The sequence below is a fragment of the Molothrus ater genome, chromosome 1, assembly GCF_012460135.2.
Source record: "Molothrus ater isolate BHLD 08-10-18 breed brown headed cowbird chromosome 1, BPBGC_Mater_1.1, whole genome shotgun sequence".
In the NCBI taxonomy this organism is placed as follows: domain Eukaryota; kingdom Metazoa; phylum Chordata; class Aves; order Passeriformes; family Icteridae; genus Molothrus; species Molothrus ater.
In genome coordinates this window covers 58,943,632-58,965,358 of record NC_050478.2, presented here as the reverse complement: position 1 = coordinate 58,965,358, position 21,727 = coordinate 58,943,632, and the positions used below count along the sequence as shown (strand labels likewise).

Sequence of the window (21,727 nt, the reverse complement as noted above, 5' to 3'; positions counted from 1 at the left end):
GCTCTCCGTGCTGCCCCCTAGAGGTGTGAAGGGGCGCAGGTGAGCTCCAGACTGGGCCGGCCCAACCTGCGGTCCCGCCTCTAGCCCCGCCCATCCCTCTGGGGAACCAATGGGAACGCTGGCTGAGTCTTTCCCCATTGGCTGGCTGCCTGCCATGCAACTGAGCCTCAACGTCACTTCCTCTGGTAGATCAAGCGCCATTTTCTCTTTCTGGCGGTTGATGCGGCGCGGGCGGCGCGCGGGCGGCGGGCGCTGAGGAGGTGGGCGCAGGGCGAGGCGCGCGCGGAGCCCCGGCCATGCCACCACCCCCCCGGGGCGCGCACTGAGCGCGGCGGCGGCGCCAGGCCGGGAGGCGGGGCCGCGGGAGCGGTGGCACCGGGCAGCGCCGGCGGCAGCGCCGGGGGCAGAGCCGCAGCCGTGAGCGGTGGGTGGCGGCGGTGCGGGATCGCGGCGGGCGGCGGCGACGGCCGCAGGAGGAGGAGGAGCGGGAGCGAGAGCCAGGAGGAGGAGCAGCAGCGGCGGGGGCTCCCCCTGCAGCCCGGCCGGGTATGTGCGGCGGGGCGGGGCGGAGGGCGGCGAACGCCCTGGTCGCTGCGCGATTTCGGCTCGGCGGGCGCCGCGGGTTCAGAGCGGCTTCCACGAGCGGTCAGGGAGGGACGGGACGGGTCCGGCGCGGCCCCATCGGGCGAAGCGTTGTACGCGGGGATGCTCCCCCGCTGCCTCGCCGCTGCCGCGGGCTGTGAGCAGCTCGGTATCACCGCGCGTCTTACGTGTTGGTTATTTAATTCCAGGTCGCACTTCAGCGATGGAGTGTCTAAGGACCCAGCTTAATAGCTTGCTTTGAAGTCTGAATGAATAATTTTAATTGCTTTTAATGAATTGTTTTGGTTTGAAACAGTTTGTGGCAAACTGTAGGAGGGACAGGAGTGACACGCGTACAGAACCAGCACTTCACCACCGGCTAATGGAACCAGTTAATGGGACGCAAAATTACGTCGAATATCCTTGTGGTGTCTCATGCCACAGCAATGCATACATTTAGAAAGAAAGTTTATGAATAATGTAAACAAACACAACCCACACAATGCAAGCCTTGAAAACCATTTGAATGCGCTTGCTTTGTGGTCGAGACCAGGTAATGGGGAGTTCCAGTTGTCCTGGTTTGTGAACAGAATAAAAGACACGTGTGTAACTCCTGCTGCAGGGGTTCAGAGTCCTGGGCTGTCAAAGTTATGAACACTTTCAGCAGATAAAGTTTTGATGGGTTAATTACTTGGGACGAATTGCTTGTTGTTCTTAACAGTTTTCTTTCAACCAAAAATTTGTGTTTGTTAAAAGTTTTAAAGAGCTACAATGAAACACTTAAAAAGACTCCTGGGATATTGAATCTATATTCTAGACATCCTAGTGCTCCTTTTAATAAACTTTAATTTTGATAAAAAAATGGAGTTTCTTCAGCACAATATTTAGGAACTGGGTAAGAAATAAAGAATATGATAACTTGTAATAAGGTTTATTATAAGGTATAGTGTATATGATAAGCTGTAATAATTTCTTTGGTTTATTTCATGGAGGTTTTGTGAAAAGCAACATCCGCCACAAATTACAGCAAATCTTTAGAAACTAGAGCACATACAGTTTTGTTATGCCTTATGTTTTTCCATTGGGAATTCCTGGATTTGGGCTAAGTCTTACTGAGTGCTGGTGGAGCTGGTTTGTGTTTAAACACTTTAGTCCTTCTTCTGAAACCTGTTGCACAGCCCTGGGGGTGATTTCAGTTCTGTCCCCTTTCTGACTTGTTAAGGTTTTGGATTGTCTGTGCTGTGGACTGTTGTCTCCATTTGTAAAGTGCAAAGTCTTCGGGTCACACCAAGCTGACAAGTGCAGCACAAATGCAGTGGTACTTCCTCCTGGAATAGCTGTACTCAGGGTGTGACTCTTCTGCTCACATACACGTGGGGCTGACAAATCCTGCAGGATTTGAGTGGGCTCTATGCAGATGCTTCTATCACCTAGGATGAGCTTGGATCCTGCTGGGTTCAGGTTCTGGCTAATGTCCAGAAGGGACTTTCAAGGGAGTCAAAGTATTGTGTGAATTAGTGCTTTAGGAAGGCTCCATGAGTCTAAATGGTAGTGTCCTCCATGGTAGTGTCCTTTAGCCTCTTCTCACCAGTCTTGGATAGCAGGGATTTGGTTGTGTGTTAATGAACCATCACAATAGTTATTTAAACCACAGTGGCTGTAGTTAGTGATCTAAATTTGCTTTGATATGTTAGGTAAGATGCAGGTTGTTGTGCTGCATCTCAGGCTATGCTATCACATATCTTACTCCTCTTCATTGTGTGTTAGCAGCTGTTGAATGATGGTCGTCTTCATGTTGGGCAAGGTGACCTTTTCAACAGGTTTGTGATTTATAGCCATGAAAAGAGCAGAATTGTTGTGACTCTTATGAGATCTATGATTTGAAATGCCCAGAGGTTTCTGATATAGCTGGACAAAGAGTTAATTTTTTTCTTACCTCAGATTTCTATTAAGTTGCCCTTGGATAGAAATCTGAATATAAGAAGATAAACTACTTTGGTGACCAGAACTGCTCTTTGTGCATTTTATTAGAATATATTTTAAATTACAACTGATTAAACAATGAACAAGAATAACATCCATTCTATTTAGTCAACTTTTTCTTTAGGAAGCTTTCTTCCCTCTCCCTCCATAGGTTGGATAAGCTTTGATGGTGCTGATGTACTTGTAAATCCTGTTAGGTCTCTTTCAGAGATAAGAGTCCAGGAAATGGAACTGACCTGTAATGTGTGGTTGAGCAGAGACCCAGGTGTTACTTCTCACAGGATATGTAAGCTTACCAGAAACAAAATAAAATTGATGAGGGTAAAATCTGGTATGGCCAAGACAAACTCTCATTCTTCTAGGCAGTTTTTTGGTGTGCCTGTCCTCCCAGCTGCTCTCTGCCATCCGGTGTTCTTGTTCCCTGGGTTCTTGAAAATAGATCACATGCTTTCATTCGACTTTCAGGAACGAAGCAGTTTTTATTGTTTTCTGAACTAATATGAATTGTCAACTTCTAATGAGTTTACTGTAATGGAAATAATTTGTGGGGACCGTGGGAGGCATTCCCTGGGTTGGGGAGACACAAGAGGCTTCCCTCAGGGGCTTTTGGGACCCCATTGGCTCCTTCTGTGTCCCTCAGCCACTCCCTCCCTTATTCCCGGCCATCATCTTTGTACTGCCTGAGAGCATGCTTCAGCCTGAGCTCTGGGGAGAGGGAGAAACTGGTGCTCCCCTCATGAGTGTGCCTTGCACCCTGAACATGCCACCATGCAGCTGAATAAAACATCTGTGGATACCATGCAAAGGCCCTTTTTGCTTCCTTATCCTGGACTTTACTAGGAATATTCTGGCTGCAACGTAATTTTTTATTGGTGCTTGTCAGTTCTGATGACTGCTGAAGTACAAGTTAGTAAACAAACCTTCCAAAATACTCCAACCCAAATGTTCCAAACCTGTATATTTTTATAAAGGTCCTATAAAAGATACAAACCTTTTAAAAAGACTAAAGAGATTTCAAAAATCTCTTTCTCAGTTACTAATGACAGTTACTAGATAAAAGTTACAAAAACTTAAGAGTTATTCAATTTCCGAGGTAGATAGTTGAGAGGACGAAGTTCCATTAGTCTTCCATAATTTCCTGCTCAAAGCAGTTCTTTGAGCAACAGGCAAGTGAAGGCCAACCACTTAAAAACACGTCTGGAGATCTTGCTTCTGTACAGATTATCTGGTGTCTAAAAGTGTTACATTACGGCTGTTTTCTCTGTGGATCTTCTGACATTCCTCTTTTCCTGAAAACTCTAGAAATGCCTGATTATCTAGTTGACTGGATTTTGCTGGAAGCATTTGCATGCTCGTTGAAGGCACATATGTGCATCTTCCTTTTGCCAGCTCCATACCAACTCCATTTTCATTTGCTTGCAAATGCCTACTTCCTGTAGGAACACAAACAAAAGTGGTGCAGATTTCATATAAGGAGTAAAGCTCTCAATGTGAGCACAGTCTGTCACTGGAGGAGGTTGCCCAGAGAGGCTGCCAAACCTGACTGGCCAAAACAGAGTGCCCTGGCTGCAATTAATGGTTGAGCCTGCTTATAGGCAGCTGGACTGGCTGTCCTCTCGAGGTTCCTTCCAAGGGGAATGAGAATGGTTCTAAGAAGTAAAAGGAGTAGGAACTTGGCATTTTGTGATGATTTCCCTTTTTGAAGAGGTGCAGTGTTAGTGTTTTTCCCTTTTTTTGTAATGCAGAGAAATGATAGTAAAAGGTAGTTACTTTGAAAACTGGTGTCTTTGTCTACCAAGATACTGTGCAGACTGTTACTTTGTCTTTTAGGCTAGACTTAAAATACTGCAGTACTGCTGGAAGGGAAGAGTTGAATTTGTGATCTTTGAAAAATCAAATGTAGTAAGTTGGGTGTTGCAATCTATGGTAACAAATGCAGAAATGAAACAAACCCATAGTGTTGAATAAAGCTACACTGTATCATTATGGAGATGTTATCTGAAAAAAACAACAAATAGGAATAGCTTAATGGCTAAAATGCCTGAGCGAGAGTTGGATAGCCTTCTTAGAACTGAATTTGAGACATCAGCTGCTACAATTATTCCTTTATTTTGCTAAAAACTTGCCTTGGTTCTGTTTAAGAAGTGACGCTAGTCTGAAAACTCAGTGGATTATCAGGTTTTTTGGAAACAATTTAAAGCTGTGAAGAATAAATTTTTGTCTTTTAGACAGGCAGTGCAGTAAAATGATAAAGACTCTTGGTAACCCTCGTTCAGTTTAACTGTAGTCCTTTTGTGTTGAATTTGCTGATTAAGAATGGAATGTGGACCAACAAATTCATGGAACCAATGTGCAAACTAAAGCCTGAGGAATGTCAAAAATAGAAGAAAAATAAATTATTTTTTTTATGAAAATGTGGATAATAAACTGCATAATAATAAAGGAATTAAACTGAGGGCTTGAGGAAATAAGCTTAGAAGGTTGATCTTTTGTGACCTTTATGATAGGGCAGTGCTGGTCTAATGGATAGAGAGACTCCAAGAGGAGGGTAGATTTAGGTTGAATACTAGGAAGAAATTCTTAACTGTGAGGGTGGTGAGGCACTGGCAGAAGTTTTCCAGAGGAGCTGTGGATGCCCCATCCCTGGAAATGTTCTAGACCAGGTTGGATGGGACTTTGAGCAGCTTGGTCTAGGGGGAGGTGTCCTTGCCCGTGGGAGTAGATCTGGAACTAGATGATCTTTAAGATCCATTCCAACCCATACCGTTCTGCAATTCTGGTGTGAGATCCTTTTAGATCCTTACTTGCAAGAACATTGTTCAAATACCCACTGAATAACATTGCAAATGATTGCACGTGATGGCCTTTGGATTGAAGACCAACTGTTTGAGAACTGGAACATAATTTATATTCAAGTTTTTTCTGTTATGGTGGAGGTTTTGGTGTGTTTTTCTTTCTCATGGATTAATCATTTAAGGATAATTAATAATTTTATTTCATTTTCTTCTGCATTAATAATTTCAGAATGATTGCTGGTTAAGAAAACTGTTGAGGTACATGGATGTTGTGTACTACACCCCTATTGACTGTTTCTTCTTTGTGAGCTAGACATGCCTCAACAAATGCCTGTATCACCTTCTTCAGTAGCATCAATGTATGAGGTGGAAGACTGAGATGGGGAAACTGTTTCCATTGGAGCCTGATGTATTGAACCATATTTCCTTCTGGCTGATCACCACTGGGCATGGTGGTGTCCAGTAGCTCTGTTGTTATCCGTACTGGACCGTGGGCTTGATGTGCATAACCTGCTGTCATAGAGGGACTGATCTTCAAGCTTTAACTAGGGACTCAGCAAGTTCCTGGTGACTTCACTTTAAAAAGAGTATTTTATGTCAAATTTTTGCTCATTTCATTTTGAGAGAATGCCAGACCAGTTACTCTGATTTATTCCATTCTGTATAGGTTCCTGTGGTACACCTACCCCGATGGTATCAGAATGTCTTCTGGACTTGGTGATAAAAAACATTAGAAAACAAGACTAGCATCTGTCAAATGGGGTTCCCTCTCCATTTCTCTCTACACACCTTTCCTTTCAGGGGAGAAGAAGCGAAGAATAGTATGTGAGTTTGTTGAATTTTAATCATAAACCCTTCAATTATATGTTTTTTACATAAATTAAGGTTTGGGGTGGTTACATACAGACTGGAACATTTTTTATATGGTTTGTGGGTTTTGGGGATTTTTTGAGGCTTAGCTTGTGTCTTATGTGCAGGGGGATTTTGCAACTATTTGCATGAAAGTCTTCTTCAAAGTAGAGCTTTCATGTTGGCACGGAGCTTGCTTTTTTTGGTAAAAGCACAGCTTTTCAATCCATTTGAGACTGTATGTGCTGAAGGACTGTTTGGAGATTTCCTCTATTTCTATTTTTTTTTTCTTTTTCCTGTTCAGGCATCTCCTGGATGGATGAATTGTTTAGCAGTAGGATGTTGTAAATGCTCCTGGATCCTCTGTCAGCTATTTAAGCACGAACTACTGGAGAAGTTTCCAGTGACCTTTTTCAGTGCAAGCTTAGGGTTGGGTTTTGCATTCTGTGTCCATTGTAGTTTCTTAAAGTACAGTCTAAATTGTATCTTGCTGTAATCTAAGAAGGAGTTGACAAAGGCTGAGCTTTTTTTTTTACTTCTGCAGCTGAGCCTGGGGAGATACATTACAAGTTCACAAAAGTAGAAGCTTTTGCAGGAAATCTAGATTTTACTAGCAATCATATTTTAAGCATGTCCATGGTTGACAGCAAACAAAAATATCAAAAAGATTTCTCATCTTGATGGTAACATTTAAGGTGAAAGGTGTGGAATTTCTCCTTACATGATATGATCGTAATTTTCTGAATAGAACTTAATGAAATTCTGGTATTCACGTTCTTTTACGAAAACCCTACAAAACTATGTTCCTGTCATGTAGATACAAGGAGATCTGAAAGAAAAATTTGGAATTTTCTGTAGAAAGAAGAAATATAAAGATTCCTTCCCCCCCCCCCTTACATTCCGTTTCCTTGAAAATCAGTCAGCTTTTCTACTTGGGAAATGCTAGTGAGCCCACTTCTTTGGCTTAAAGATTTTGGGTTTTCATATTTAAGAAATGGCATCCTGGCCCATATCAGCAGGAGTGTGTCCAGCAGGACTGGGGCAGTGATTGACCCTGTACTTGGCACTGGTGAGGCCTCACCTCAAGTGCTGTGTCTAGTTTTGTGCTCCTCAGTACAGGAAGGACATTGAGGAGCAGGAGTGAGTTCAGAGAAGGGCAGTGAATGTGGGGAAGAGTCTGGAGCACAAGTCCAGTGAGGAGTGGCTAAGGCAGCTGGGGGTGTTTAGCCTGGAGCAAAGGAGGCTCAGGGGTGACCTTATCACTCTACAACTGAAAGGAAGCTGTAGCCAGGTGGCGGTCAGTCTTTTCCTCCAAGTAACAAGTGACAGGAAAAGAGCCAAGTTGCATCAGGGAAGGTTTAAATTGGATATTAGGAGAAACTTCTTCAGAAAAAGGGTTGCCAAGCACTAGAATGGGCTGGCAAGGGAAGTAGTTCAGTTCCCATTCCTGGAGGTATTTGAAAGACGCATAGGTGTGGTGATGAGAGGCATGGATAATGACTGTGGTGGGTTAATGTTTGAACTCGATGATCTTAGATGTCTTTTCTAACCTAAATATTTGTATTCTCTGACTTTTCAGATTTTAGTTCTTATTTTAACACACTTAAATGCAAGTACCTGCGTTGAAGTATTTAGTGTGTTTTTTCATTCCTTATTATTTTTCCTCTTATTTTTTTTTCTTTTTTTCTTTATTTTTTGGTTATTGTGGGTTTTTTTTTCCCCAGGAAAAGTGCAAAATGTTTCAAATTCCTGTTCAAAACCTTGATAATGTAAGGAAGGCTCGAAAAAAGGTGAAGGACATTCTTGTGGATCTTGGGCTTGACAGCTGCAGGGAATTATTGAAGGTAAAGTATTTGAAAGAATGTAAACAAATCTGAAATGTAAACTCCTGACATATATTTCACCTTCTGGTGTATATATGATAGCTTTTTTGGGGGAGTCCTTACATTAGGGGTTACTTAATACTGACTGTTCGTACCCAGGGCAGGAATTCGGTGTGTTAGTATTTAGCATGGCAAGAGTGTGTATTTCTTAGCAAGATGTGTCATAGATGGTGCCTCATATTCTGTTAGCAATGTTTCAACAAAAAGAAACAGTACAGCTTCAGGAAAAAATACCACAGACTAATGAATTGTTATTTGTGTGCAATGCAGCAACTTTTTCCAGTTCTTTTAAGATTTCATGCAGATGAGGACTTGAGTCTCCTCAAAGACATCCCATCACATATCAAGGACAAGCTTCTGAAGAGACATACAAATCATCTGCATTTCTGAAAATGGATAAGCCTTTAAACTTTGTGTCTGGTGAAAAATACCAAAATGATCTCATTGAGTTGTAGTTTGGTTCTGTATCTTAAAAAGTATATGCAGGTGTACTGGGGTGAGTAAGATAAACCTTGTGCCACTGTTGCCACTTTGAGAAGAAAATTTTGTGCATCAGTCGGGCAGAATGCACACCATCAGACTGGCAACCCAGTGCCAGAAAAGGTGCAAACACAGCGATGTAACTCCATTTCTTAACAGTAGTGTATTTCAGTGAGCTGGTGCACAGGATTTTTTGAGTGTTGAGTAGATTCATGCCTTAGTGTTGAGAAGAGGTTGATTGCTTCTGTATGGCAGTACTAAACTAGGTATAATGCTCTGTAAGGGCACTGTTGTGTCTTTTGTGGTGGTTTCTTTCTGAAACTCTGTTAGCTAATGGAAAAAAAAATGTTGAAGTCCACACGCATAATTGATTTTAGAACATTGTTATTGCAATTGAACAGTTTTGCATATATCTAAATGTGGTAATAGCTCAAGGAAAATTATAATGTCTACTAATTTTCATTTACTTGCTGTTTTTATTTTGTTAATATTCTGTAATCACACTTTTCACTCAAGAGCGGAGTCTGTCTCGACCATTGGAAGCAGGAATGTTTTGATGGTGACAGGTTTTTACTATAAAATTGCTTGCAGTCTCTTTGATTATTGCATGGACTTCAATGGTAAATAAGTAATAAGTTGTTTTGTATTTGTTTGGGTTTTTGGGGGTACGTATAATGTGTGTTTAGTTGGTTTTGCTTCATTTTTAAGTAAAAAATGATGGTGGGAAACCCAGCAAGCATTTCCACTGTAGAAAAACCTCTATGAGATTTTGGCCAAAAAATACTGGTTTGTTTTTGTGGTTTTTTTTTTTTTTTTTTTTTTTTGGCAAATAATTCTTCCTCAACCAAGTTCATAATTTTAGTTTGTTTTTCCTGGGTAATCTGGGGCTGGTTTTGGTACAGGTTTAGCAGTATAGTTTGATCAGTACTTGGTTCATATGATGATGGTATTTCTTTTTGGTAGCATGATATGTGTGATGTTTTAATAAAACTTAAAATCATAGGCAGGCCTGAGTTTGAAGGCACCTTGAAAACCATCTAGTGAGAAGTACCTAAAGTTTGTTTTTTCAAATATTGAGATTTGTTTCTGGACTCTTTATGGCTGGACAATGTAAGAAATGGATTGAAATATGATATGCTACTAACATGACCCAAATCTGGTCTTGCGCTGTTGTAATGAGGTACGATAATGGACAAGAGTTGGTGAGGAAGATGAAGGAATGTAATGTATGACTAGTACCTCTCTGTAGCTTAGAGACCAAAAGGATTAGGTTTTAGGCTAATTGATCTCTGCTAGGAAGAAGACATGAGCATTTTGGCTAGAGTACTAGTTTGGTTCTCCAAGCAGTGTGTTAAAGTACATTGACTGTAAGGTCAGAGGTTTTCCTTTAATAGACTGTTTCAGCTTCTCTAACATACTGTGATCTTTAGGGCCATGAGGGTGATTGGAGAGCTGGAGCACTTCTGCTCTGAAGCTGAAGATATGCTGAGAGAGCTGGGGTTTTCAGCCTGGAGAAGAGAGGGCTGACTTCCTTGCAGCTGCTCAGTACCTGAAGGGGGCATCTAAAAGGAGAGGGACTTTTTATACGGACAGATAGGGACAGGATAAGGGGCAGCAATGTTTTAAACTGAAAGAGCGTAGGTTTAGATTAGAGCTTAGGAAGAAATTCTTTATTCAGAGGGTGCTGAGGCACTGGTACCGTTGCCCAGAGGAGCTGTAGATGCCCCATCCCTGGCAGTATTTAAGGCCAGGTTGGATGTGGCCCTGGACAACCTGGTTTAGTGAGTGGCATCCCTGCCCATGATGGGGGGGCTAGAACTAGATGATCTATAGGGTCCTTTCCTGTGGGATTCACATTCTCTGAACCTGAGAGAAGCAGTGAGAGAAGCAGAGAAAAGAATGATCAGAACAATTCTACTTTGGCACAGCACTGCACCTGTGTTGTGCCAAGGTAGATGCAATGTGGAGATTGTTTACCCAAAGTGATGTTGTTTTGTTTCCTTGGCCTGTCAGGGCCAAGCACATGTGCAGACTGTTGGTCAGCAGACAGTCACAAGATTCTGTGCAGTTGAGTGCTTGTTTCAGTTTTTTAGATTTCATGTAATATAGTATAGAATAATATAGTATGATAATTAATTAGCCTTCTTTGCTCTTTCTACAATAATGCCTCTCGCCTGTTCTTGTGTCATTCTCAGTGCAAGAGTGGCACGTTCCAACCCAAACCATTCCATGATTCTGTTCTATGATTCTATGTCTTCATTAAACTCTCAGCTTTTTATGGTTTTGTTAAGGAAAATCATGAGAGTTTTAATACAGAGGGGAGAACAGTTCTTATTTTAAAAATGTTTTTCTCTTCAACTTAAGAATACCTATTATGCATAAGGTTTAGTTAGGCTTCTCAGAGGGCTTTGTTCCTTTCTTGTTACCTTTCCCTTCTCCTTTTTTCATCCCCTCCTGGAAGTGAGAAATCTGGAAAGGTCATAACTAATTAGTGGATCTTTGTTTAAAGCAAGTGTTCAGAGCAGCCATTTGCCCCACTGATGAGTTCTATTGATAAGAATGGTTATTTTTATTAGTAGATATTCCTCTGTAGGAAATAGCCATTTCAGCAAAACTATCTAGTCGTATTTCCTGTGTTTGGCTTGTCGGAATCTGGGGTTTAAGTGTAGGAGCCGCTCACTCAAACCAAAAACAGAACGTGTTTCAGATAAGCCGTAAACTTTAAGAAAACTTTTTTTAGCAGTGTGTGATTCACTGCAGCGTGTTCAGCTGAAGAAGTTTTAGTAAGTCTCAAGTCTCTTCATTTTCTCAGTCAAAAATAGTTCACTAAAATTCTGGGTTGTTTCTTGTTGCATGCAAGGCTTCTTTCTAAGGTTCCTGGATTTTTTGTGGTTTGTATTTTTTTTGTTTGTTCAGTTGGTTTTTCTGAGGTTTTCTTTTTTTGTTGTGGTTGTGGTTTTGGCTGGTTGTTTTTTTGGCTTTTTTTTTTTTTTTTGTTGGTTGGTTGAAGGGCAAATACATGACTCATTCAAGTCTAGGGTTGATTAGATTGCAGGGGATTTGTTTATTGTTGCCCTGAGCTTTTCTGGTTTCTCTTTGAGCATTCTTGACACTTAAAAAGGTAGACAGCGTATTGCAAACTCAGCTGCTACATTTTTCTAAATTCTTGAATAATGAAGTTAAAATCAAATTATCTTTGGCATGATGTTCTGGCTTACTCTAATCTGCTGAACACGTAGGAATGCTCATATTTGCATGCTGCAAATGGACAAGAGCCTAGTGCAGACAGAGCCTGCGTTAAGTAGGATTCTGTAGGTTTTTTTTGATTGCTGAAGCTTTGTTGCTCCTTGTTGCTGACTATATTCTGTGTTGCTGCTAAATTTCACGTAACACGAACTATTAGGTTTATGAATTTCACTCCTTTTGTAAGGTCATCTGATCTTAAATGTTACTTGTTATCTGCCTCTGCTGCTGAGTGGGGGTTGGTGAAGAAGTGGAAATCATGCCTTCTCTAAGTATCTGCAGAGTTTTGAGTGAAGAAGGATTTGTCAAAAGTAAGAATGTGAGGGGAGAAGAGATGCAAGTTTTCTATGGGTAAAGCCTGGATTTGTAGCTTGTGTTCCATCCAGGGCATTCTGGGTGTGCTGTTGAATCTAGGTTAGGGTCTTCAGAAATGCCTAGTAAATTGGACTCTAGCGTGAGCTTTTTGGGGTTTGTTTTTGTGTTTTTGTTTCTGGGGTTTTTTTTTGTTGTTGTTGTTTTTTGGGTTTTTTTGTTTGTTTTTTTGTTTATTTGGTTTTTTTTTCTTTCCCATTAAGTTTGTGTTTAAATATGTGTGGGTCTCAGAAATCTGGAGATAAACTTATTATTTTTAGGATAGTAGCTGGCATTGGCTTGAGGGATGTGAACTGCTCTGATGGGATTAATTAAAGAAGTCTGTAAGGACAGTTGCTTTCCCTGCCACAGTTGTTGTAGACACAGTAATATTGTGCTTTTGTAGCTTTGGGAAAAGCAGCTCTTGGAAATCAGCTTTTGTGAATGTCTTTTGTTTTTCCAAGTTTGAAGTGTAACAATGTTACACATATTTAATACTAAAACCTGTTGCAAAGTAAACTGTAGTGGTAAGCTAATAAAGCAATGAAGTAAGCAGTGAAATATTACCAATGAAGGAGGAGGAAGGTAGAGAGGAAAAATACTTTGCGTGTTCACTGTGAACTTGGCTGGAAGCAGTGGAATTCAAGTTTAAATATTTTCACTCCCAATATTATTTTCAGTAACTATGAAATGTTCAGAATTCCTACTCTGTTATTAGGCAGTCACATGAACAAATACTTGAGGTAAAAGAAATCAAAGCTGGTCAAAGAAGTAATTTCTTTGAATGACGTTTAGAGACTTCCAAGTCATCCTCTGTTTGTGTGGGGTTTTTCTTTTTTATTTTTCCTTATTTCCTATTGAGATTTCTTTATATTCAGAATTGCAAATGCCTCATTTTCATTTCTTGTTTTTATTTTACTTTTAGAATCTTAAAAGTTTTGATGCAGGTGAAAACTACTTCTGTAACACTTCATGGAGTGATGTCTCTCCTTGGGAGCCTGTGGGCAAAAGGAAGGTATGTATGTTCGTGACACAAATTCTGGATAAACATGTTGTGTGGAGTTGCTGAATTTGAAAATTTTCAGAAATTGGAATGCAGCTTTTTTATTGAAAAAATAGCTTTAATATTTGTTTTCTAAGTGCTATTAGTCAGGGAATAATCTTACATTTCCTCTTTGTTTTTCCCTGTAATAGAGATGGTTATGAGGACTTCAGTTACCATTTTCAGTCTTTAAGGATACAACCCTGAACATCAGTGTTTAAGATGTCACAGTAATATTTTGCCTTTTTAGCCTAACCTAATATGTAGTCTTAGCATGGTCTTCTGTACAACATGACTCCTGTTTCATTGGAAGGGTGAAAATGTGATTGCATAGATGCAAGTGGATTAAGATGAAATTATTATTAGTGGCTTGGTCTGGGGTGGCAGTGGAAAACTCTTTCCAGTTAGATTTGTGTATGTGAAACAGCTTTTAGTTCTGTATAGCTAGACTCCATAAGAAAGGCAGGATTGAGGTGAACAATTCTATAATTGTATCTAGTAGCAAGTTTCTGAGATGCTGTGTCTAGAGCAGTGGAGTATGTCCAGAAAAAAACATAGACTTGTCAGTCTTGCTGAAGAGTCTTGGGGCCCCTCATGGCCTTCTTATGGAAGACCTATCAATGAAATTCAGTGTGGAATTGATAACACATTGCTGCAGAACAGTTCCACACTGTCTCTTTTGGATACTAACCTTGTTCTTATTCATTTTCTTTAAACAATTTTGGTTTATTAATGTATATCATTCACATATCATGCTGCCTAGATTTGGGAGAAAAGAAGCTGGTCCTTCAGGATGTTCTTTTCCAAAGTTGTTGCCATAAGGGGAAAATAAATTGTTGCCTCCTGTAAACTCAGTAGGCTGGAGAAGATGTCTGTGTAAGTGCAGTTGGTGGTTTCCACCGTTTGTACTATTTTTAGGGAGACGTTAACTGTTCTGGCAGAAGTTTGGTTTTTTGAGGTTGTTTTGTCTTTCTGCATGATTGTAAGTTGTGGGGAATGTGAGACTACACAACAGAAAGTACTACTATGTTCTTGGGTAGGTTCTTTAAAGGAGGGTTAATTGAGTTTACTGCAATGTCTCTTATAAGCCTTCTTTTGGATTCCATTTATACAGTTGAAGATTGGTCAATCTCCAAGATGCTTTCTTTTTCTTAAGTGGCTTGTATTCTTATTCTTATTTTGTCAAGCTTTCTATAAAACTGGCATGCCATTGGTAGGTTGTGGTGAAAAAGCAGATGGGTGAACAGAAAAAGCAGAAAAAGCATGCAAGGAGAACATGCTGGCAGAATGGTTTGTAAAGTGTTTGTGTGGAAAAGCTCGGTTTCATACAGAGAATATCAAAGCAGTATACTTCCATCTGCTTCTGTTCAGCTGAAAGAGAATTGTTTGGAATTTTTCCTTTGTCATTTTACTCCTTCAGAAGTAGTGAGGTGTATCTTCTAGTAATGTTCTGTGTGCTTCATTAGTTCATTAGTGTCAGTGGCCTTTCTCTAGGCAGGATACTTAAAGATCGATGCATCTGCTAATTTGCTTTGTTGCTGTTTACTAGCAGCTAAGATTAGGCACCTAAAGAGGATATATAGAAGATAATGCAGTGATAGCTTAGCAGTGGGCTTCTTCAGCAGCCTTAGCCAGCCAGTGGCATTGTCTGACCCAGTCTTTTGAATTGGTTATCATCAGGAGACTCTCCTAGTGTGGTATTCACATTCTCTGAACAGAGAGAGACATATGTGGGTGATCTAACTGGGCTGGATGCTGTAGTGGCAGAACAGCTTGTTCCCTTTGGGTTCTGTTTCATGAGGGCAGAAATCAGTGAGGTGACAAACATGTCTGAGAGAACAGACAGATTCCACTAGATTTTTGAGTGTGCAGATTTGTCACCTGGGTGTTGCTGTGACCGATTCTGTAGTTTTTGGCAGGAGCCAGGGTTAGGAAGTTGATCAGAAAAAATGGTTGATGGGGCTACCAGTTTTTCAGAAAGAACAAATGATGCTCATATGGATATGAAAAGCAGTGCTGTCATGTGACATATAACTGAGGGAGCAAATCACTGGTTAGTGCAAAATAGATGTGTTCTTAAGCAGTTAAAATACTTTTCTGAGAGGAGTGTGTATGCTCTATACTGAGCGTTTTCGAGGAAATTTCACAAAAAAAATTCTATGATGGGATGCCCAGTATGTATGAGTTAATATAAATTGTATGTATGAGTTAAGTGTATAAGTATGTATGAGTTAATACATCGCTGTTTTATCATAACAGGGGGTTTTGCTACTTCCTATTATTATTTTGGCTCCAAAAGAATGTTCTTTAAAAAATCTTTGTTTATGGCCTTGTTGGGAAGGTCTGGAGAGTTTTCAGCAAAGATCAGGCTGTTGAAATACAGAAAATAAAATTATTGCCTGTTCTGCTTTTTGTCTTTTTGTCCAGTAGATAGGAGCTGACCCTGAACTAAACAAAGCTTTAAAGGTGTCAGATTAAAAGGGGTGCTATTCCTAATTCCTAAGGCTTAACTTCTGTATATAGTATATATTTCTGTCTTGTTCTGTGATTCCTGTATTTAAAAACAGACAGGCTTCAGAATTACTTCTTGTGAACTAGGGTAGAAGTAAACTCATGTAAGGCTTCTTAGTAAATTATAATGAAACAAAAAAGGCACACAAATGTTCCCCCTCTTAAGTATGTAATCTTTAAATCTGCTTTTCAAAACCAGAAGAAACTGGGAAGATACATGCTGTACATCCAGTGAAGGCATTTCTGACAGCTGATAGTGCAGATTTAAACAGTTAACAGTGGCATAGGAACTGACAGTTTCTAAGTGGATGTTTTTCTTTGGTTTGCAGAGATACAGAACAAAGCCGTACTGCTGTGGCTTATGCAAGTTCTCATCCAAATTGCTTACTTCTTTCAAGAATCACTTGCATCGTTACCATGAGGATGAAATGGACCAAGAGATGGTGGTTTCTTGCCCAAAATGTGCATTTTCTTCTCGGCCCAGAGTAGTGGGAGAACACATCTGGATGTTTCATTCATTTAATAAACGAATACAGAACTATACAGTCAGCATTTTGGATGGCATGAAACAGTTTAGGAGTGACATCATAAACTTCACGTGTCTAAAATGTCAATTCACAGACACCTTGTATTACAATATGAAGAAACATGTGCTGATGAACCATTTTGAAAACTTACTAAGTGCATATTTTGGCGAGAAATGTGATGAAAGTACACCGAATGCAGTTGAGTTCTACTGTAAAAAATGTAATGCTCCTGCGAACAGCCCAGATTCTTTAATGTACCATGTCTTGACAGCTGAAACACACAGAGACCTGGAGAACAAACTTCGATCTCTGATTTCGGAACGCATTAAGAAACCTGGACTTGTGAAACAAATGCATATTGCTCCAAAGCCTATCCCAGGTGTAGCAGCAGCTGCCCCATCTGCAGGGCCTCTTGTTGTCCCAGCAGGTTCTGTGACAGCTCCAGCTTGCATCCAGGTTGCATTTCCACAGAATAATCAAAACCAGAGCATGGTGCACACACAAGCAGTCCAGAACACAGTTGGACCAGTGACTGTCCCAAGTGCCTCTGGCAGCCTCCCAAATACCACCTGTGCTCCTGCTGCTCCATCCTCGCAGGTCGCTCTTGTGCCCAGCAATCCTCCCGTGGCTCAGAACAACCTTGGTATTCAGCCTTCACCTTCACAGGCTGTCCTTGTTTCTCACGGGTTCCGTCTTAATCATTCTGTTGGGAACATAAATAGAGCTGTGGCCCCTGCGGTTCTTCCTCTTAATCAGCCCGTCAGGCCTGGGCTCTTTCCTGTTAATCAAACAATTGGGACTATAAACAATCTGGTTCCAGCTGGAACGCTCCCTGCTACTCAACCTGTTGGCCCTGTGAATCAACCAGTTGCACCAGGAGTCCTCCCTGTGAATCAGCCAGTTGCTCCAGGAATTCTGTCTGTTAGCCAGTCACTTGGGAACATGAACAGACCTGTGGATCCCAGGGTCCTTCCTGTGACGCAGACAGTTGGGTCAGGTCTTCTCCAGCTTAACCAGCCTCTTGCCCCTGGGGTGGTTCCTGTCAGACAGCCTGTTGGACCTGGGTTCCTTCAGCTTAATCAACCTGTTGCCCCAGCACTTATCCCAGTAAATCAGCCAGTTCAGCCTCCGGTTTCTCAAAGCACAGCTTTTTTGACTGCGGGCTCTATACTGAGGCAGTTGATCCCCACTGGCAAGCAGGTTAATGGGATACCTACTTTCACGCTGGCCCCCGTCTCTGTTACTTTGCCTGTACCTCCCGGTGGTGGAGTAGCAACTGTGACACCTCCGCAGGTGCCTATCCAGCTCGTGCAGACGGGGTCAGTGGCTCAGCTGTCCCAGTCGCCAGCCAATGCTCCCTCTCCTCCTGTAGTTCTGACCTCTGACAATGTATCCTTGCAGGCCTCCCCGCCTGCTCCTGAAACAAGCCAAGCTGTCAGACAGGCCAAACAGTGGAAGACCTGCCCTGTTTGCAATGAGCTTTTCCCCTCAAATGTCTACGAGGTGCACATGGAGGTGGCCCACAAACCACTTGAAGTAAAAGTGGAAGCCCCAGAACCTCACAAACTTGCAGCTTGCGCATCCTTTCTGAGGATGACAGAAAAGGCAATCCGGTGTTACGCTTGTAAGTGTTTTCTCTGTGAGGAGGAACTCATGAAGCATATCTTCATGCATGGCTTATCTTGCTTGTTTTGCACAGGTACTTTCTATGACTTAAAAAGCCTTGTGGAGCACAACAAAACTGCACACAATGGGAGAAAGGAGTTGCATGCGAGTTACAGCAACAGAGGAATTCAGCTAGGTAACGATGCTCAGGGTGGCCTTGTGTTCCCACACTTTGATTTCAACACAGTGCTACCAGATGAAGACATGGGTGAAAGAGAAGTACATTTGGCAGTGCTTGTTGGAATATATTCAACAGTTCTTGTCCCTGTTTACATCAAAGTGAAACCTCAGACAGCACAAGTGAACAGGAGATGCACCAGAAAAATGTTCACCTGTCCCTTTTGCTTAGGTACGTTTGCTGGTAGAGAAACCTATGAAAAGCATTTGAAAGAGAGGCATCATATAATGCCGACTGTGCATACGATTTTAAAGTCTCCTGCTTTCAAGTGCATCCACTGTTGTGGTGTGTACACTGGAAATATGACTCTAACAGCTATTGCTGTACATTTGCTCCGTTGTAGAAGTGCTCCCAAAGACACCAACTCGAGCCTGAAGATGCAGCTTGAGCGCACTGAGAGGAAAGAGCTTCTGTTTGTGAATGGTGAGAAGCATCTTTCTGTGGTACTGAAAAGAAAGCAATCAGATTCCTGCTTTGTTGCAGAAGACCAAAGGAATAAGGAACAGCAGCCTCTGAGCTTAAGTACTGGCATAGCTCTGTCTGCAGAGAATGAAGTAAATTCAGGGGTAGTGCCTTTTAAACGACAAAAGATTAGGACTGAGTTAAGAAAACTTCCTTCTAGTGAGGATCTCCGCTTTCTAGCAGTAGATCCTAATCAGTATGATCACAATTCATATGAGGCACAGAAACAGTTTTTGTCAGACTACTTTCACAAGAGGCCATATCCTTCTAAAAAAGAGGTGGAATTACTTTCCTTGCTGCTATATGCATGGAAAATTGATGTTGCATCGTTCTTTGGAAAAATGAGAAATACATGCTTAAAGGCAATAAAACACCACAAACCATCTGTGCTGCTGGGTTTCAGTATGTCTGAACTAAAAAACATTAAGCACAGTTTGAATTTAAAAGATGGACCATTGGATATGTAACCCAGCTTTTTATAGTAGCTAAAAGCAATCCATAATTGCATACTTACAATTTAGCAATTTATTATATTGTTTGTTTTAACTTGCAGACTGGCCTGTTGAAGGGTGCAGTAATACAAAAAGTATCGTTCACTTCTGACTGTTATTGTGAAAGGCACACGTAGTTGTGTATTTTAAAAGCTAAAACCTTCAGACTTAAACATCTGGAATTTGTTTTAGCTTTTTCCCTTTCCTGGGGGTAGTGTTGTGGGGATTTTTTTGTTGGTTTTTTTTTTTCCTGTTTGGTTTTGGGGGTGGTTTTGTTTGTTTTTTGTTTTGGTTTGGATTTTTGTTTCTTTTTTGTTTTGTTTTGGTTTTTTGTTCTGTTTGTTTGTTTTGTTTTCTGGGGTTTTTTTGGGGGGGCAGTTTGTTTTATTTTGTTCCACTTCCATTTCTTTTTCTTCCCCTTCAGGCTCCTATTACATTTTTTATACTGTCATGTAAAACCCTCATCCTTGTTAAAACCAAATTTTATTTTATTTTTATGCAGTGTCGTCTTTTCTAAGTAATAAAATGTGTAATGTGGGTTAAAATAACAAGGTAAACTATGTGAAAAAGATTAATTTGACTATTTGTATTTTTAAGTCCTGATATTTTTGACCTGTTTCTGGTTTATCTACTGAAGCAGTGATTGCGGCCATTACATCCATTACCCTTTCAAATTCCCAGCGTGCTGGTAGCTGTGAAATACATGGCATTGTGATTTTTTTCCTCGGTCAGAATACCTGTGCCAGTTAAATCTGGTGATCTGTGGTTCCTGCTGAGTATTAACATAAGGGGCTTTTGGGGGTGCCCATTGGAGTGTTACAGTGAACTGAGTTGAAATGGTTGTGTTATCTGTTAAATAGATCTTGCTAACCAGAGGTGTTTATCCTTTTCATTTGGTGTTGAAGCCTGGTTGTTTACCTGTTGTTCAAAGCATTTATTTTATTTTCTTTTTCAAAAAACAGAGCTGCTTTGGAGAGTGTCAAATTACTTTGATACATGGAGTATATGGCCTCTCTGCATGTCACTTAAGTGTAGAAGCCCTATCCAAATATCACCCAAATATGGTGGAAAATCTGACTTTTTAAACTGCTGTTTTATACAGTAGTAACTGAGCAGAGCCTACTCCCCAGCAAATTAGATCCCTGGCTTGAAGTCCCTTGGGTCAGAAATGGTACAAACTGAACCTGGATGAATTGGTAGCATCAAGACTTTAAACTGTTGAGTACTCGAGCCGTTGATATTCATGTAGTGATTGGTTCTTGTTAGCCTGTAGAGAGCATCACAGTAGTATAAACCCAAAGAGACTTACCTTCAGTATGGACTGACATCTCTGTTGCAGATTACAGAAGAGCTGTTGGGAAGGTTTACTTGAGTTGAAGCACAAACTGGTGGCCACATCGAGGCCTTGTTGAGTGCTGTCCTTTCTGGATATGCTTGTTTTCATCTGGTTTGTCTAAGAGTGGCTCCAGTAGCAACAGCCAGTTACATAATAAATAACCTGTAAGATGCATTGGTTTTATTTCCTCCTCTTCACTCCCCCCTCCCCACCCTCCTTTCTAAGAAGAAAGAAACAAAGTTCACTTGTGCCAGTATTAGAAGGAAAGGGTGATATGCCCAAGCTGATTTCTATTTTTAAGGTAATCAGTAGACTTTTGCCCTGTGCTGTAGGAACTTTTTATCTAAAGCAGATACAAAATGTATTATTGCTGTTTCTGAAAGGGCGTGATGTGTTTAGCAGAATTTGGTGACTTCCTGCCTGAGGCTTTATAAGCTGTTTGGAGTTATATTTTGGATAAAATCATATTTTAATATTTATTACGTCAAAGAGTTTTAGTGTGTATGTAACATATGGTTACTGCTATTTGGAAAAGCCTAGTAATTTAATAGCAGCGTTAAACAAACATGTACAATATTTATGGGATCAGTTGCACGCCACCCCAAAAAGTGATTAAGAAACTGTGTTCTTATAGCCTCATAATAGCTCATTAAAAACTAAAAAATAAAGTATACTTGGCCATAGCACACGGTTCATGAAGCTTGTTCAGAGGGCTGTGAGTGAGGAAGAGGAATGCTCTCTGGAAGTCCTGAAATGTAGACACTTACTCTCGCTCTTATAGCCTCTGCCCTGTGAGCCCTGTCATCTTTGGGGCAGTTCTGCTGGTTCTGGTGAGACTCCAGGATGGGGGTTTGGTAGTGTGCATCTGGGGAAGGCTTGCCATGAATGGGGGAGGATTGTAGAGAGAGCAACGTGGCTGTAGGGAGCTGGGAAGTCATTTCGTGGCTCATCCATGCTTGGGGCACCAAGGGAACAATCCAGTCTTACCAGAGTTTTCCTACATAGTGTCCAGTGTTGATATTAAATGGTTTATTTATTGGATTTTGATTTCACATTTCAAATAAACCGTATTTTTAACTTTCTCTTAGGTGTGTGTGTGCAAATGATTGCCTATCCATCCTCTCTCCTCTTTTAATACATTCAGAGAACTTTATGTGAACATTTTTTGGTGCAAAATGGCTGTTGAAAGAGACAAGAGGAAAGTAAGATGTAGAACTTGGATCTAGATGCTTCAGGTAGATCTTAGTGCGTTATAGTAATTGTGTATTATCTCAAATATTGGTAGCTGCATTTTTTCCTAGAGACTGATGCTCCTAAATCTTGGTACTAATTTGCTATCACTAAGTTGT

The 21,727-nt window shown here is 40.9% G+C and overlaps 1 protein-coding gene across 2 annotated transcripts; it reads left to right on the top strand.

The window, feature by feature from the left end:
• Positions 1-268: 268 nt before the first annotated feature.
• Positions 269-21,460, top strand: ADNP2 (ADNP homeobox 2). 2 transcript variants are annotated; one of them, XM_036378821.2, is made up of 5 exons: positions 269-546; positions 6,028-6,181; positions 7,934-8,053; positions 13,092-13,181; positions 16,049-21,460. In XM_036378821.2, the coding sequence occupies exons 3-5, from the start codon at positions 7,946-7,948 to the stop codon at positions 19,016-19,018; spliced, it is 3,168 nt and encodes a 1,055-aa protein (XP_036234714.1). In that variant the 5' UTR covers positions 269-546; positions 6,028-6,181; positions 7,934-7,945; the 3' UTR covers positions 19,019-21,460. The 2 variants fall into 2 exon arrangements, with proteins under 2 accessions (XP_036234714.1, XP_036234713.1); XM_036378820.2 differs by having other exon boundaries at positions 6,028-6,185.
• Positions 21,461-21,727: the final 267 nt, after the last annotated feature.